General features: G+C 33.8%; 2 protein-coding genes across 8 annotated transcripts in view; one reads left to right on the forward strand and one right to left on the reverse strand.

The window, feature by feature from the left end:
• Window positions 1-639: 639 nt before the first annotated feature.
• Window positions 640-3,294, reverse strand: pimr108 (Pim proto-oncogene, serine/threonine kinase, related 108). Of its 4 annotated transcripts, XM_073925457.1 has the most exons (8): window positions 2,874-3,260; window positions 2,484-2,786; window positions 2,100-2,194; window positions 1,949-1,999; window positions 1,452-1,830; window positions 1,188-1,364; window positions 1,010-1,098; window positions 641-888 (listed from the first exon to the last, which is right to left on the reverse strand). In XM_073925457.1, the coding sequence occupies exons 1-8, from the start codon at window positions 3,196-3,198 to the stop codon at window positions 868-870; spliced, it is 1,440 nt and encodes a 479-aa protein (XP_073781558.1). In that variant the 5' UTR covers window positions 3,199-3,260; the 3' UTR covers window positions 641-867. The 4 variants fall into 4 exon arrangements, with proteins under 4 accessions (XP_073781556.1, XP_073781558.1, XP_073781557.1 ...); XM_073925455.1 differs by having other exon boundaries at window positions 640-888; window positions 2,484-3,294; XM_073925456.1 differs by lacking the exon at window positions 1,010-1,098 and having other exon boundaries at window positions 2,874-3,251.
• Window positions 3,295-4,990: 1,696 nt separating this feature from the next.
• rapgef5b (Rap guanine nucleotide exchange factor (GEF) 5b) overlaps window positions 4,991-17,442 on the forward strand; it is a 123,062-nt gene continuing 110,610 nt past the window's right edge. For 3 of the 4 annotated variants that reach the window (XR_012391288.1, XM_073924422.1, XM_073924423.1), the window contains exons 1-3: window positions 4,991-5,270; window positions 9,446-9,511; window positions 14,040-14,146. Coding sequence is in view for 3 of the 4 variants with exons in the window: in XM_073924422.1 (XP_073780523.1) it covers window positions 5,142-5,270; window positions 9,446-9,511; window positions 14,040-14,146 (302 nt within the window). In the remaining variant the exon portion in view is untranslated. 4 annotated transcript variants of the gene reach the window in all.

Raw genomic sequence — 17,442 nt, forward strand, 5'->3', positions numbered from 1 at the left:
TCCGGGTGCTCCAGTTTCCCCCACAGTACAGGTAGGGGAAACTGAATTGCCATAGTCAAAAAAAGCCATAGTCTAAATTAGCCATAGTGTATGTGTGTGAATGTGAGTGTATAGGTGTTTACTTGGTTGTGATTGGAAGGACATCTGCTGTTTAAAACATATACTGGATAAGTTAGCTGATCATTCCGCTGTGGCAACCCCTGATTAATAAAGGGACTAAGCCGAAGGAAAATGAATGAATGAATAATTATCTATAAATCAAGTCATCAAGTAGCCATATAGATTTAGCATTCTTTTGGCCTCATTGCTTGGTGAGATGTCTGAAGAACAAATACATGTGTCAGGGAAGTTATTCAAGTCTGTTATTTTACATAATATTCATTTTTAGAGTGGAAATGTGATGTTGTTTTACAGTTTAAAATGATATGTTTATCATCAGCTGTTTTGTGTTGGTGACTTTTTTTGACACATTTATTGTGTCAATATGCAGCCTCCAGTCATCTTTTTAACAGTAAGAATAGCATGACACAAGAAATGCATTGCATACTTATCGTACATGACAGAAACAAGATTCACAGTACTATGTAAATATGTGCTCTCCTAGAATTGTTTTTGCCAAATAATACTCTTCACAAGAGTTCAATTAATGCATATGTTTTATTGTTTGTTTTGAGAGGAGAATATGGGAGTTTAAGAAGGGAGATGGACTGAAGCATCCTTGAGCATTGCTTTAAAGGCGATGAAGACCAGTAGCAAAGGTTGGGAGCTGTGGAACAAGAGCGCCAAGCCACCTCCTGCTCAAGATTTCCTGCCTCAAACAGCCTGAAACGTTCCTCTCAAGACAATAACATGTAGGGTGGCTGTTCTTCAGTTCTCCAGGTTGGTGTCCTAAAATAAAAACAGCAATTAGTTTATCAAAAGTGAATCCAAATCTAATATTCTCTAAGCTAACATCCATAGTCTTATGTTTGAATTAACCCTCCCAAAATACTCTGCTTAGGCTTCATACCTTGAACCATTCGTGGAGAAGAATCTCTCTTAATTTAATCCGCTGCTCAGGCTTTTGCTGGAGACAGCAACTAATCAACTGACAACATTCTGTGAAAAACAATTGAAACATCTGTTTACCTTGAACTTCACACCTCCTTTGATGTTACATGTAAGAGTCTTTGAAATAAAGAGCTTACCATTGGACAAGCCAGCTTTGGAGTAGTTGTTCTCATTGATCATTTGCAGTTCTTGAGTGTTGGGAAAGTCCCCACACACCAATACGAACAAGAGGATGCCAAGGGACCAGACAGTTGCCGGCTTCCCATTGTATTCACCCGTTTCCTCAAACTCTGGGGGGCAGTACTCAAGGGTGCCTAAAGGTAAAAGATTTTTGCATCAATTAGCATTTGGTGCTATAAATTCAGAATATTGTTTTTCACAGCTTAAGGGTTAATACATACCGGCAAATGTATCGTAGGGTAATTTCTTGAGAAGGTCCCCACACCCAAAGTCTATTAATTTGACTTTATGAGTCTCTTTGTTGATCAGTAGATTTTCAAGTTTGATATCGCGATGTAGAACACCATGGCGGCAGCACATGTATGCAGCTTGAGTTGCCTGCTGCATAACAACTTGCGCTAAACCTTCACTTATGGATCCTCCATAGCTTTCTGTGAAAGCAAATAGGTCCTCACAGGGTGAAGGGTATTCCAACACCATTATATAATGGTCTTCCTGGTCCTGCCAGTCCAGAAGCTGTATTATTTCTGGAACGTTGGATACTCCATGGGCGAGGATGAGAAGTGCAACTTCAAGAGGAAGGGGCTCTGAATAACCCGACTACAGGAAATACAATTTTTATGATGTTTAGATAGATATATCTTTTATAGATTATGAATTGAATCATAATTTCACAAAATTTCGACAACAGTAGCTTGTCTTATGAGAAATCACTTACGATACATATGTATTCCACATCTTCCGTCTTTGTGACAAATTTCACTGCCACCTAATAAACAAAAAATAAGCAAAGTGTATGTAAGAAAGATTGTACAGCTAACATACTGTATTTGATACTATTTATCCAATCCAGAAAAAAAGAAAGGCACCTTAAAGTCATCGTGTAGACGTCGCCCCTTGTACACAGTTCCAAAGGATCCTTCACCCAGCATGTCATCGATCAGATAGTGGCAAGAATTGATGACTATTAAAACAAAAACCAAGGTTAAGTAATATGAAATATCAATCAGTGTCCAACAGGACAAAATGTTTTACTTAATCAGTAATTTATAAGTGTACATTTTTTGAAAATGAGGTCTGAATGTTGAATAAATAAGCTTTAGTTTTACCTATTGCCAAAAATGTATCTTGTGCAAGTTAAGACTGGTTTTGTGGTCCAGGGTCACAAATGGAAACATTAAAATGGCCTGATATAGTATTGCAGGAGTGTGTGTGTGTGTGTGTGTGGTGTGTTTAAGGGACAGTAAACTTACCCTGACTTGTCATCTTTCCATTATTCTCTATTTGTTGTGAAACAGAGGCCTGTGTGCAGACTGGAGTTTGACCACCACTGATGCTCCAGATTGATGTAATGTGTTGTGAAGTTCGAGGGATATTGGCACTCCACTCGGAAGCATCGGGGACTGGAATCTCAGTGGCATTGTTACAACAATCAGAAGTGGACAAGTGAAATGGAGGCTGGGTGACATCAATACTCCAGTCTGACACTTTGTGTACCGGAGTCTGGGTAGCGTCAGTACTCCAATCTGATGTGGTGCGTGTTGGAGTTTGAATCACTGTTGGATAGACTTCAGGGTCAATGGCTGAAGGTTCCTGAAGATTGAGGTCTACAGTTGGAATGACCTGCTGTAGAGAACCGTCACCTGAAGAGGAGGAAGGTTGTACTTCAGGTGGTGCTGCAGTTACCCCTGTGTCCAGAGCCTCTCCATCAACCTGAAATGTACTATTGTTTTCTGCAGCTCTCAAACAGGAGAACCACCGCCACAACTTGAACCTTCTTTTCTTTTTACGGTTGGCCTCCTTTCTCTTTTCATTTTTCCCCTCACTCGCCCTATCTTCTCCTACGCCAACAGGATGTTCATGAGCTTCCACCAAATTGGTGAACTGTGGCGGTGCATCGTGATGGTAAACGTGCACACGCTCAAAATCATTGTTTGCCTTTTTGCTACGACAATTACGTTGACCCATCGCTCAACTAGTTTAACCGCAGAATGCCAAAGTCAGAGTTGCATTTGCATTCTATTAGCTATGATGTCATCGCTTCGAACATTCACATTCTATTCTAAATGTGACGCATGCGGTGCCGTTTCTGTGCAGCGTCAACGGCCATTTGAAAGTGCCATATTGCTTTTGCATAAAGTATATGCCTTATAATCAATCAATAACTGATCACACATTACTACTCATAGCCTGTATGCAAGCGGCTGCCCGGTAAACTGGCTAAACTTGTAGAACATAGACCAGCGTTACGCCTTCATGAAATTAATTCTGCGTCAGTTTTACAACAAATAAAAAAATCGAAATTAATTAAAATAAACAGTTGTAACAATAAAAATCATTAAAAACATTTGTTTTTAACTATTTTACTTTCACTATTATACATTATATTACATATATTTATTTATAACAAAATTCAAATGGACCTAAATTAAACAAATGGTTTAAAACGTCTGAATCTCTTTAATATAGGATTGTAAAATGTTAGACACTTCTATTTACTTCTTTACTATTCCTTTTGCACAGTTTATCAATTAATTATCATTATTTATCCGCATCTGCAACATGGATATTCGCACCACAGAAAAATTGATTTTTTAAAAAATAAAAATAAGATTAAAAAAACCTATGGAGGACGAAACCTTCAAAAACTATCAATAAATAAGTAAACAAATAAATAAATACATAAATAAATAAATTCATAAATTCCTGCTTAAATAAAACAATAAATAAATAAATTGCATATTTATTTGCTTTATTTATGCAGGAATTTGTGGATTTATTTACTCATTTATTTTTATATTTGCTTATTTATTTATTTATTATTTTATTTATGTAGTAATTTATATTTTCTTATTTATTTATGCTTCGTTGTATTTATGCAGAATTTATTTACTTATTTATTTATATATTTTCGTTTTTATTTATTTTTATTTATGCAGACATTTATTTATTTATTTGTTTCTTTGCGTATTTATTTATTTTATTATTTTTTTATTTATGCCTGCATTTATGGATTTATTTACTCATTTATTTATTTGTGTATTTATTTAATAATTATTTTATTTATACAGGAATTTATAGATTTCATTGCTTAGTTATGTATATATGCGCATATTTAGTTATTCATTGTTTTATTTTGTTTTATTTTTGCAGAAATGTATAGATGTATTCTCCGATTTCTTTATATATTTGCGTATTTATTTATATTTTTTATTTATGCATGAATTTATGTATTTATTTACTCTAACTTTTATTTATTTTGCGTATTTATTCATTTATTTATTTATTGTTTTTTTGCCGGTTTCGTCCTTCGTATAAACTTAGCATTCTTTTGATTTTGGATGCATGCTTTTTTTTTCTATTGACATAATATTTTTGCTCCTTTTTTATTCATTCATTTTTATTGTACTGCGTGCGTGTGTATATATTTCACTGATAGTGTTGAGGTTGACATTTTGTATGGTTAAATTCTTTAATTAATGTATAAATGAATAAATAGTTTGACTCGTCCCTATTAAGTATGGCTGAAATTTTAATCCTCATGCTTAAAATATCATCAGTGACTTGCACTTCTATTTTTTGATAGACTACATGTTTATATTGCTAAATTGTGTATATCCATTCCCACAGTGACACATTTATATTCTAGCAATTGCGTATTTTATTATTCTCTAGACGAACTTCATAAAAAGAATTAAAAGTAGTTGTCTCCGCCCACTCAAATCACGTGACATGTTACCTTTCACAGCCCCGCACCTTTGTTTACTCACGTGTCTTCCATTGTCACTATGTTTGCTCTCTGTAAACGAATCCTGCGCTTTTACTGCTTATAAACGACTGGATTTCTAGATTAACACTCGACACTGATTTCCTCCTGTAATCCTGAGTTGAACTGTCTTATCCTGGACATCATGGAGCTGGTGAATGAGAGTCCGTCTTTTAAGGACTTGGTTTGCAAAGTCCTTGAGGTTCACAAGAGCAGAACTGATCCTCCTCGTTTACTAAAGAACGGCTCTCAGTTTAAGAAGAACCTGGAAGTTGTAAGTGTATCTTAAAACTAACTACACTGTACTTGCGTTTGCTTTGTGGTTCAAGTGTATTTTTTGTGTGTAAAAAATTGCTTTGCATTTGACTGACAAGAGTGACTTTGAGAACAGCTGAGCTAATTCATTTCATTGGCCAGACTGTAATTTGAGATTGGTTCAAGAGAAACCTGTTGGGTGGGATTTAAAACCTTGAATGAGGGGAATGCTTCTTTAAAACAAAGACAGTGGCATATATTAAGACATTTTGTAATATTTAAGATGTAGTTTTATTTCTATAAAAATGCTATTTATCATAAAAAATAATCTGAAACTTTTAGTTGACAGTGATGGTGGTTTGTATGAGTGTATATTTTATGTCACTATTTGATATTTGAACTTATTCTAGTATGCTAATATAAAGATAACATAACTATATTACTATAAATAACACCAATTCTTTGAGAAACAACAGTAAAAAGAAAAAAACACAGAATTACAACATTGTGAAAGTCTGAATAACCTAATGACCCCAAAACTATTGATTTTGATAAATACTTTGTGGGTTCAAATAAATTCTCAAACTTGATCTTGTACACATAGAAAACTTATTAAATGCAGCTACAGTATGTATTTCAGTGTTTCAATTAACTTTAAATGAAACAATATATCCTTTCTGTATATGGCTAGTTGACACATAGACAGTAACAAATGCTTTAAAAACACACATTTTGTGTAAAAAATGATTAATGTAGTTTAAAATCATGTATCAAGTTCTTATGTTTTTAGAAATATTAGGCAACAAATGATTGCCATTTACTAAAAAAAGTGTCTTGTAAAAAGAAGTTAGAGATATTTATTAATATTTTTGCCATTCTTTGTTAATATTAGCATTTTATAAAATTTTATAATGGCTGTAATATATTCAAGTATGCTTGAGGCAGTCAGTCACACTAAAGCAGTGTTTTGAGATTTGGCTTAAAAATGTAATAGCACAGCAGTTTTTATAAGAATAGGTCCACAGAAAACAGAAATATGTAATCATTTACTGCATTTTGATGACAACATGACAGTTAAAATGGAATGTACAGTATGCTTGCTATTGGACAATTATTTGAATAAGTAAACTCAGTGAACAGACTTCACTATATCCTTTTTTGATTTAAAAAAAAAAAAGAAACATTCCAGTGACTCCCGTGGCATTGATTTGAGTCTTTAGCGAATCATGTTCTGAGGACATACTGTGTGTAAGTGCTAGTTAGCATTTAAACAGGGCATCTAACCACAAACAGTTAATAAGAATAAAATTAGGGCTGCACAATATTAGAAAAATCTGATATTATATTTTAAGAAAAAATATAGTTTTGTTTTCACCTCAGAAGAAATCAATCAAAATTAAGCTTTTACTTAAAACAAGTTAAATTGTCTGCCTATAAGGTAAGTAAAATAATCTTGTTTTTACATTGAAATGTAGATATCTGGACCAGAATCAAGACAAAATTTCTAAGTAGGACATTGTTTTTTAGAATAAATCATCTGTATAATACATAATACAATTAATTTTTATAACACCTCCAAACATAATTTTCGGTTCCCAAAAATGTTAAACTCATGCAAATGATAAACTTTCAGTCTGTGATGGTTAAACTTAGCAATGACTCTACAAATCTGTAAATGTCTTCTTCAGCTTGCATGTGCTATTCCATCCTGATCCCATAAGGAAAGTAACTATTTTACGTTTTGTCAGTTTAGTGGCTAATTCGTATACGAATTTTAAAAAGTTGCCCCTAAACCCAACTGTTTTTGGGGGATAAGCAAATTATACCAAATTGTACGATTTCATGTGAATTAATCTCTAAATCAAAAATGTACAAATTGCTATGAGATTGTGTTTGTTCTTCAGATTAAACATTGCATTTCTTGCCATATTGCGGATGTGCACATTGCAATATCAATGTCTTTGTGCTGCCCTAAGTAAAATCATTGCTGTTCAAAATCAAAATATATATAACCAGTCAACTGTTTAAAATAAATTCCTCTCATCTGATCAAACTAATTGTCGTTCTCCCATGAATTATGCATATTCTCCAGCTAAGCACCAACTGTGGACCAGAAGATGTTTAGTAATTGATTCAAATGAAAAGTTTACAGAATTTAGTTGTCTTCAATAAATGCTCAAAATCAATTTTAGATGTTGCATATATCTGATGCAGATATTGATGCGCAAATGAAAAGATGAGCAAAGATGTTGATCCAAAAGCATGTCATGCATTTGTTTCTGCTGCACATCACTATTTGTCATGAAAATAATATAAATATTGTTAGTTCAAAATAGTTTTGATTGAAGTATATAATATGTCAGTACACAGTTTTTAAAAATTGTAATATTAGATACCTATACTCATATGTAATGTAGACTTTTGATGTTGAAAATTTAACTCTACAGTTTAACAAAGTGACTTTTTATAGACATTTTAGTATAGTGATAAATAAGTCTGTGAGCTCTATTTTATTGATCTAGCCACAGTGTCTAAAGCACATGGTCCAAAAGGGTGTGTCTGAATCCACTATTGCTATTTTAAGGACAGAAAAAGACGGTTTGCGCCACAGCATAAAAGAGTTTTGCTTATTCTCCTAATGAGTTATGTTTTGAGCATAACATGCAATTAACCAATCAGAGTCTCATCTGACTTTCCCTTTAAGAGTTGCACCATGGCAACAGTGAAACAGTGTTGTACGCACTCCACTGAAGACATCCATTAGCCTTCAAATTTAATTTTGTTTGTTAAGCGGAAAGATTTGTTTCAAAACTATTTTTAAATTCAGTCCTAATTTACAGCAAATGATTAAATGATCAATAATAACAAAATGTGGGCAAAAAAGTTATATCCAAACACACTTTCTGTTCTTATGCCCCATATGGTATGCATACATCTCCAAAACCTGACAGGTGGACAAATCTAAACTTGTCTTTATTAAAACAAATATACATTATTCACATGCATATAATAAATACTACTACTATTAATAATAACTTTATACAAATGCAAATTGTCATGAATAAACTGAAAAAAGCCCCCGAAATTAAGAAGGCATGTAGGTAGTGGTTTTTATATTTATGTAGAAAATGATCATTTTTGTAATACTTTAATCCTTTAATATTTTTCATATGTAAAGACATTTGTGTATTGCTGCACATCCTGTGTGTATTAAGCAATGTGCAAGTGTTTGGACCATATAGGCACATAACTAACGCGCTCTTCGCTGGACTTTAAACCAGCTTTTAGTTTGTCAGTGACGCAGTCTATTTCAGTTCCTCAAAATAGCAACATACCAAACAATGTGCCTTAACACACCTCCATTATAGATCAGCACATCCATGAGTCCAAAAAAGGGGTACAATTAAATTTGCTATTTAAACAATGTGGTACAGAACTTCCAAATCAGAGTTTTTTTTTTTTTTTTACGAGGGACAGCATGTTCGCCTTATCTTCATGTTTCAGTTGAGATTACAATGCCAAACATCAAATAAAAAATGGACATTTCAAAGCACTTCACGGAAAATTAACTTTCTTTAAAATTTGACTTGTGGTTAAATCTAGACTTTGCACAAATGAAAAAAAAAAAACACTTGCCTGCTTTATTATTTAAAATGACACTTTTATTTATTTAAATCAGTCAATCAATAAAAAAAATATGTTTTTTATTCATGATTTGTAGCTGGTCTTGTGAAATGTCCCCTTTCACATTGTTGTTTTACAAATCCTCTACATGTGGGTTAAGCGCTGTTTACACTTACAACAAAAAAATGACTTCACTGTGTTTCACCAACAACCCACATGAGTCAATTATTTAAAATACACAATGAGCAATGGACAATAATGCTTTCACTGTGGTCTTCTATGTTTGACTGTGGTTTCTTTGGAAGCACAATGTTGTCGGTAACCTTTATACTTCACAAATCTGATGCATTTGTTTTGGTAATATAATAGCTTTTAATTCTTAGTACACTTGGCATTTTGCTATGTAATGTGAAAAAACTGGTTTAATTGGAAAAACTAGACATGAATGAGTAATTGTTTTATGTAATTGTCATAGCTGATGTTTTAAGATAAGAATCAGCAGACGATGTGTATTGTTCAGTACACAGAGCTGCATTGTTTTTATGTTTAACCTCTTTCTGTCTCTGTTAGATTATATCTCAGAAGCCGCCACCGGACTCCATCCTCTGTTCGAATGCAGGACAGACTAGACATCAGGTATATATCAGGCATTTGCTTTCTGTCATTGCTTTCACCAACAAAGTAACTTGTGGTTGTTCATGAAAATCTGGTTGTTTCATGGGATCAGATGGTAAATCAGTTGATGGATAGATTGAAGTTATTGTCAGCACTTAAGGTGATACAACTTCAGTGTGTAAGGATATAGCTTTCTAACTAACTGTGAGATTTCTGACTTCATTTAAAATCGTTTTCTTTTCGTTTCCTTATAGTTAAGTTCCTAATATATTGAGATTTCCATGTGGCTTTATGAGTCAACATTTTCAGTGGTCAAAAACCATTGCATAAATGTGTTTTTTTTTCTCTTAAACAGTAATGTCTGTAGAGCAAAAAATGTTGAGGCAAAAATGTGTTCAAAATAATTGCATATACAGCACAGTGGGGGGAAATAATTGCATATAAAGCACAAAGGGGAAAATAAGTATTGAACTTGTCACTATTTTTCTTAGAAATCGTTTTGCTAAACGTGGCGTTGACTTGAACTTTCCTCAGGTATTTGTGATAAACAAAAAATCCATATATGCAAAGAAAACAAACCTGATTAGTTCACAAATTAAGTTGTGTGTAATAAAATAAAATGACACAGAGGAAAATGTACTGAACACATGAAAAAATGAAGGTGTAGAAAGTGAAAACCCAGACAGCAGCTGAAATATCTCAGTAGTTATTCAGCAACCTTCTGCCCTTTGTAAATTAATGTTCTCTGATTCAGTCCAACATCTACATTATCAGGATGATGAAGATCAAACCAGGGTGGTTCAGCAAGACAATGATCCAAAACACAGCTAGAGAAAGAAAATCAACAATAGCCCAGCCAATCACCTGACTTGAATCCAGTAGAAAACACAAATTAAGGATCAGATTAGATAGAAAAGATGCACAGAACCATTAAGATTTTTACACTCTGTTGATGTCTGTGAAAGAATCACACCTGACCAATGCTTCATTCTCCATCTGAGTGTCATCTTTTTGCTGCCATCACCAAATATGGCTAATAAATACAGGTTATTTCAACCCAACTTTGGGTCTAATAGGGACTAATCCAAGTGCTGGGCTTTTTTTTTTATTAAACCAATAGGACCAAATCTAACCCAATGTTTGTGTTAGTCCATATTTTACCCAACTGGGGTTTAAATAACCTAGCATTTCTTTGAATGTAGTTCAGTACTTTCTCCTTGTGTCATTTCATTGTTATTACATAACTATTTTTTTTTAGATTTTTTTCTTTTGTTTTATTTTTATGTTAATATTGATTGGGTTTTTAAGAAAAACATCTCCTTTAGAAATATTCTTCCCAGGAAAGAAATGTAATGTTAAATACTTTTCCCTGCTGTACTGTACATGTTTGAGTTCCATACACACTCTTATTACTATGTATTAAAATGCCTCAGTATGATTTTAGGTTCTGGTTATAGCAAACATTTGATTTGGAGCCGTTGTGTCTAAATTTAAGAAATCTGAGATTTACCCATTGTTTTTAGTGGTTGCAAAATCAAATGTGGGTCACTTTACATACAGTGCATTTAAATACTGTTGAAACTTGTAGCTTGTTTCCCTCTAAAGCATAGAACACACCTGTAAACATACTGACATTGTCAAGTTGCAGCATGTTGACTTGCATTTTCATAAGAAATTTGCTTAACATTTTAAGTGGTATTTGGAAGAAGGGTGGCTTTGGTACATTTTAACTGCTTCCGAACCTACCAATGATTTAAACATGCAGCATTTTCACTACATGTTAGAACACAGGGATCTCAGGGTACAACAAAGGTAAAGATACTAAAAGGAAGGTTTCTTAGGTGCAACAGTCTGACATGCATTGCAAATAAAATGCTTACTTGGAGTTTTTGTCTTGTTTTTAGTCCAAATATCTAGAATTTTTTTAATGAAAAACATTTTCTAAACAAGCAAAAATATTTAATAAACAATATTATTTTGCTTATCCAATTAGCAAATTATGTTGCTTGTTTTAAGGAGAAACTCACTTAATTTTGACTAAATATTTCTGAAAATAAGATACAATGTATTATAGATACAATATACAATATAAATATGAATGCAATATACTTTGCTTGTATAGAAAATGCCTCTTGATTTAATAATTTTTAGAGTTGAAACATGACAAAAGCATTTTTGTGTGCATTATTGTCCTTAATTTTTTCTGAGTGTGCAAATATTTTGAAGACATGTGGGGGGGTTGATTCTTTATGTTGGGTCTAAAATGTTGCAGTCATTTAGCAACATCTTACATAGTTTAAACAATTTACATTACACAAAACAAAACTCAAATAAAACACACAACTTGTTAAAAGTAACTTTAACATATGTAATAATGGAATAACTTGTTAATGTATTCCAAGCCATAGTAGCATTATACAGTGCATCCAGAAAGTATTAATAGCGCTTCAAATTTTCCCACTTTTTATATTATAGCCTTATTCCAAAATGCATTAAATTAATTTATTTCCTCAAAATTCAACACACAATATCCCATAATGACATTGTAAAAAAAGAAAATCACAAGTACATAAGTATTCACAGCCTTTGTTTAAAACTTTGTTGATGCACCTTTGGCAGCAATTCCAGCCTTAAATTGTTGCAAATTCATTAAAAATAAAAAACCAGAAAAATCACATGTACATAAGTATATACAGCCTTTGACGTAAAACTTTTAATTAAGCTCAGGTACATTCTGTACACCACTGATCAATCTTGAGATGTTTCAGCAGAGTTCAACTGTGGTAAATGAAGTTAGTTTCACATGATTTGAAAAGGCATACTCCTGTCTATATAAGGTCCCAGGCTTGACAGTGCATGTCAAAGCACAAACGAAGCATGAAGACAAAAGAATTGTCTGTAGAACTCCGAGATAGGATTGTCTTGAGGCACAGCGGCCTCCATCATCCGTAAGTGGAAGATGTTTGGAACCATCCGGATTCTTAGTCGGGGAAGTGATCAATAACTCGATGGTCACTCTGTCTGTGCTCCAGTATTCTTCTGTGGAGAGAAGCAAAGCTTACAGCAAGAAAACCAACTGTGCAGCAATTAACCAATTAGCCCTGTATGGTAGTGAGGCCAGACGGAAGCCACTCCTTAGTAAAGGGCACATAGCAGCCTACCTGGAATTTGCCAACAGGCATCTGAAACAAAATCCTTACGTTTGGAGAAAACCAGGCACCGCTCATCATCAGGCTAATACCATCCCTACAGTGAAGCATGCTGGTGGCAGCATCATGCTGTGGGGATGTTTTTCAGCAGCAGGAACTGGAAGACTAGTCAGGATAGAGTGAAAGATGAATGCAGCAATGTACAGAGACGCCCTGAATGAAAACCTGCTTCAGAATGCCCTTGACCTCAGACTGGGGTGATGGTTCATCTTCCAGCAGGACAATGACCCAAAGCACACTCTCAAAATATTAATGTGGCTTCACAGCAAAATGGCTGATCACTGTTGCTTATTGTCTAACCTGATAGGGCTTGAGAGGTACTGCAAAGAGGAATAGGCAAAAGTTCCCAAAGACAGGTGTCCCAAATCTGTGGCATCATATTTAAAAAGACTTGAGGCTGGAATTGCTGCCAAAGGTGCATTAACAAAGTATTGAGCAAAGGCTGTGAATACTTATGTACTTGTGATTTTCTTTTTTTGCATTGTCATTGTGGGGTATTGTGTGTAGAATTTTGAGGAAATATACGAATTCAGGACAACTTTAACATTTTTTAAACACAATTTTTAGTATCCATTTGAATTAGGAACACACAAAGACAAATACAATTGAGGTATTCTCCAAAAGTAGATTTTGGAGACCAATTAAAACTTCTTTGGGTAAAACAATGGTAAGTCTATCTTTGCTAAACGAAGCTTGCACATTTGAGAAAGATACAATTTTGGCACAATATGTCACATGAAGGAAACAAGATTTATTTAGAATATCGTCATTGTTTATTCTTAAGACATTCCTCTTTAAATAGAAAAAAAGGTTTCAGCTATATGCAGAGTGACTCACTGTTTTTATCCACTGAAAATGTGTACACACTGTTTAACAGTTTACTCACAAAGCCATTTTAATATCCCAATGTATGTGTAAATAAAGCATATGGGGCTTTAAAGTGTTTCTAAACAGAATTTAGTTACCAACAAATAAATGAAAAGATAATAAAAAAAGTTTAAGAATTTTTGAGTTTACAAGGTATACAAACCTAAGGGGAAAAATTTTTCTGTTTTTTTTTAATCGTCACCATTAGTAATGACAAGGGAACAAAGATTACTGGAGACAACATCATTTACTTATAGATATAACAATCTCTCAGTTAAAATAATCAATGATGCCACCATGCAATTTTGGTCATAGTGTAGATGACTTCTGCAAATAGGGTTAGCAGTAAACATGTAATACATTTAATATTATAACTTTCCTCACTATTTACTGTTTGCTTGTCTTCGTTTACAAAAACATATCAATAAAATACATTTTATGACACTTAAGAATGTTCTCTATGTTTTGTAAAGGCTTGTGTGAATAACGTACCATGTGCTGGCCAAGCATTGAGGAACGCTGTCTTATCCAATTGCCAGGATAACTGGAAAACACATGTTAAACTTGCCAAAATTATCAGGTAGGTTTCATTACAGTGATGTGTATTGTATATCTAAAATATAACCTTAAAGGGGTGATGGCTATTTTTTTTTTTTTTACAAATGTAAGAGGGTAGCATTAAAACATGATACAAGTTTTAGCTCAAATGGTCATCACATTAATAACAAATATTTATTAAAGGCGCACATGTATTAATTTATTTTTAACATGGCCACTTTAAAGAGAAGAGTTCACCTTAAAATGCAGTCATCATTTGCACATCGTTAAGTTGTTATTTCTGCCGCGCGCACACACACACACACACACACACACACACACAAACACACACACACACACACACACACACACACACACACACACACACACACACACACACACGTTTTTCTTTGCAGTTGAAGGAAATATTATTAGCCCTTTGAAATTTTTGAAAGTGCTGTTTAATGGAGAAAACCTATCTAGCATATATTTTAGACAGTAGATGGCCTTCCAGCTGTAACCCAGTACTGGGAAACACCCATACACTCTCATATTCACACACATACACTACGGTCAATTTAGTTTATTCAATTCACCTATACCGCATGTCTTTGGACTGTGTGGGAAGCTGGAGCACCTGGAAGAAACCCACGCCAACACGAGGAAAACATGCAAACTCCACACAGAAATGCCAACTGATCCAGCTGGGAATGAAACCAGCACCTTGCTTGCTGTGAGGTGACAATGCTAACCACTAAGCCACTGTGTCACCCCATATTTACTATATTATGTATGATATATTCCACATAAGAACATAATGGTGAAGAAACAAGACTGAACATAATGCTGAATAAAAAAACAGCAGTGGAGCAAAATGAACTGCAACCAGAATAAGAACTAGAACTTGAAGCCAATTGGATGAAACTACCTCCTATTTACTACAGATGTATATTTGAAATTGTGAAATTATTTTCGAAAATGTAGTGGGCTGTGGAAAACTTCTGAGAAGCTTCAATATCATTTGATGCAAATGCTGGATATGAGAGCACTAATTACCTTCAATGAATGTTCCAGTGCGCATGTTTCCAGACTGAGGAGGAAACATGCCATTTATCAAATAAATCTGTCATTTATGGGGCTTCTCATTCTTTCCCTTTGACATAACACATTGTCTCAGTATCATGTTCTGTTGCCTACTTTAGTGTGCAAATGTAAGCAGCTTATTTTGCAATATTAGCTTGAATGAACAGACAAAAATGCACACATACACCAGCCCAATGAACCCTTCTATTAAAGAAATTAGGAAAGTGATTAATAGAGGACAAAAGAAACTGACCTGTAAACATTAGTGTTTTGTTCTTCTTGTTGACCAAAAGTGCATCTTATTGGTGCACAGGTGTACACAAGACTTTTCATTTTGACACCATACGACAACTTCATTCAGTCAATTGTCCAAAAAAAAAAAAAAATGATGGAACTGTGCTTCAGCCTAAGTTTTTGTGAAACTACAAAAACTTACTTAAACATATGTTTGAATGCAGTTTCTAAGAAAATGACAGTATGGTGCAGTATAACACAGATAAATTTTGATCCTTTTTACACTAATGTTAATTACAGTGACATATTATTGATGAATAAAGGATTATTTATGAGTAGTTCATTGCACTATACCAAGTAAATGCTATAAAACAACTTAACAGTGTTCATGATTTGTAATCAAATTTATGATAAACTTATTTATCCCCATATGGAAAACTTTTCTAGTATGGCCTGTTTTAGTTTCACTATGGTAACTACACTGCATAACATGTATACATCTATACAAAAGAGCTTGCATTTCAAAAACTTTTTGTATTTTCATCTGCAAAATAGTGATGCAACATCACTCTACAATATTGTCCAACAACACTGCTCAAAAAGTTGCCCTGTGTGTCATCACTTGGACACAAAACTTAACTTTAAGGCTGTTAGAACAACAGCTGCCATACTTGTTCATATACTCTAAAACAGAATTCTTTAGGCCTAAATATTCATAACTAATAAATATCTTAAATGTAACGCTTCATTTCGTCAAAAACCTATGAGAGAGGTCTGGATGCAGACCTGGTGCTGGTGCTGTGCTAACCTAACCTAACCACACCGCTAACCCCACCCATCACAGTGACGTCACTCACTCCATTGAGTGCATTGTGTCTGAAATTGGATCTCTGACTGATGCAATCCCAGCTTGCATCATAAAGGCTGCATCCAGATACTATTGGAACCTATTTCATTTATTTTCTTTTGATAAAATATACAAATGTATTTGACCTACAAATATTTTTTTTTGCGTAATGCTAAAACTACTTTCCTTAAACAGCATACTCTTGCAGCTCGATTTTGATTTTACTGTTTGTTTTTTGTTTTGTATAATTGTTTTCAGAGAATTGTGCACATTTTATTTAATGGATGAAGTCATTAATGCTGTTCATATATTTTCGAATCATCTTTTTTTCACATGATAAATTTCTGATCCTTTGCATTATATTTTATTCATCACCCATTATTAATATTTTTGATGTTCTAAAATATTTAACTAACTCTCTAACAAATTTAAATTAAGACTACAGTGTATATACATGTTGAAACTATAAGCCAATATATATTCTGTATTAGGAAATATAAACTCAAATCACAGGAAATACATCTTAATGCATAACTTATTAATATAGTATTTAATTGCTTCAGTACTAACTGTACAAATGTTGACAAAACAGCACATGATTGTTAAAGTTTTTTTCTTTCCCGCGGTATTCGATTGAAAGATCAGAGACATAGGCACAGTAAACACCATGGTCAGAAGTGGACAAAGATTTAACCCCATTTAAATGGTTACCTCTTAAAATGTATTTTCCTGTGATCCGGTGGACCAAAACGCGTCTTATTACCCAGTATAAACAGAACATCAGTCATGAACATGTTTACATCGCCGAATCATTTTGATCCCCCACGTTCGCCATTCTTGACATTACCATGCTAAGCGTAATAAACAAGCGTACCTGTTGTGCGTGGTCAGAGATTGAAAAAGCTGTGCAGTGTAGCACACAGGCGCACACGATGACAAGAAATATATTGACTGAAACAAAAAGGAATTCAAATTGCGCAATGACAAGAACTACTATAGATCACCCCACAAAACGTATGAAAACGAAAGTAACAAGCCCGGTTTAAAAATGTAAGGACAAGACAGTACAGATATTTGTGTAAAAATGTAAGTAGTAAAAGTAAAAAGTTGTCCGAAAAATAAATAGTGGAAACAAGTACTGATAACAGACACTGTATATCTACTTAAGTACAATA

Source organism: Danio rerio, chromosome 16, assembly GCF_049306965.1.
Source record: "Danio rerio strain Tuebingen ecotype United States chromosome 16, GRCz12tu, whole genome shotgun sequence".
Taxonomy (NCBI): domain Eukaryota; kingdom Metazoa; phylum Chordata; class Actinopteri; order Cypriniformes; family Danionidae; genus Danio; species Danio rerio.

Excerpts from the sequence above, each read along its gene's own strand:
- pimr108 (XM_009292263.4), bottom strand. The coding sequence starts at position 3,198 with ATGGGTCAACGTAATTGTCGTAGCAAAAAGGCAAACAATGATTTTGAG. Across the intron at positions 2,195-2,483 it reads TGGAAAGATGACAAGTCAGG|TCATCAATTCTTGCCACTAT; the intron begins GTAAGTTTACTG and ends TTGTTTTAATAG. Across the intron at positions 2,000-2,099 it reads GTCTACACGATGACTTTAAG|GTGGCAGTGAAATTTGTCAC; the intron begins GTGCCTTTCTTT and ends TTTGTTTATTAG.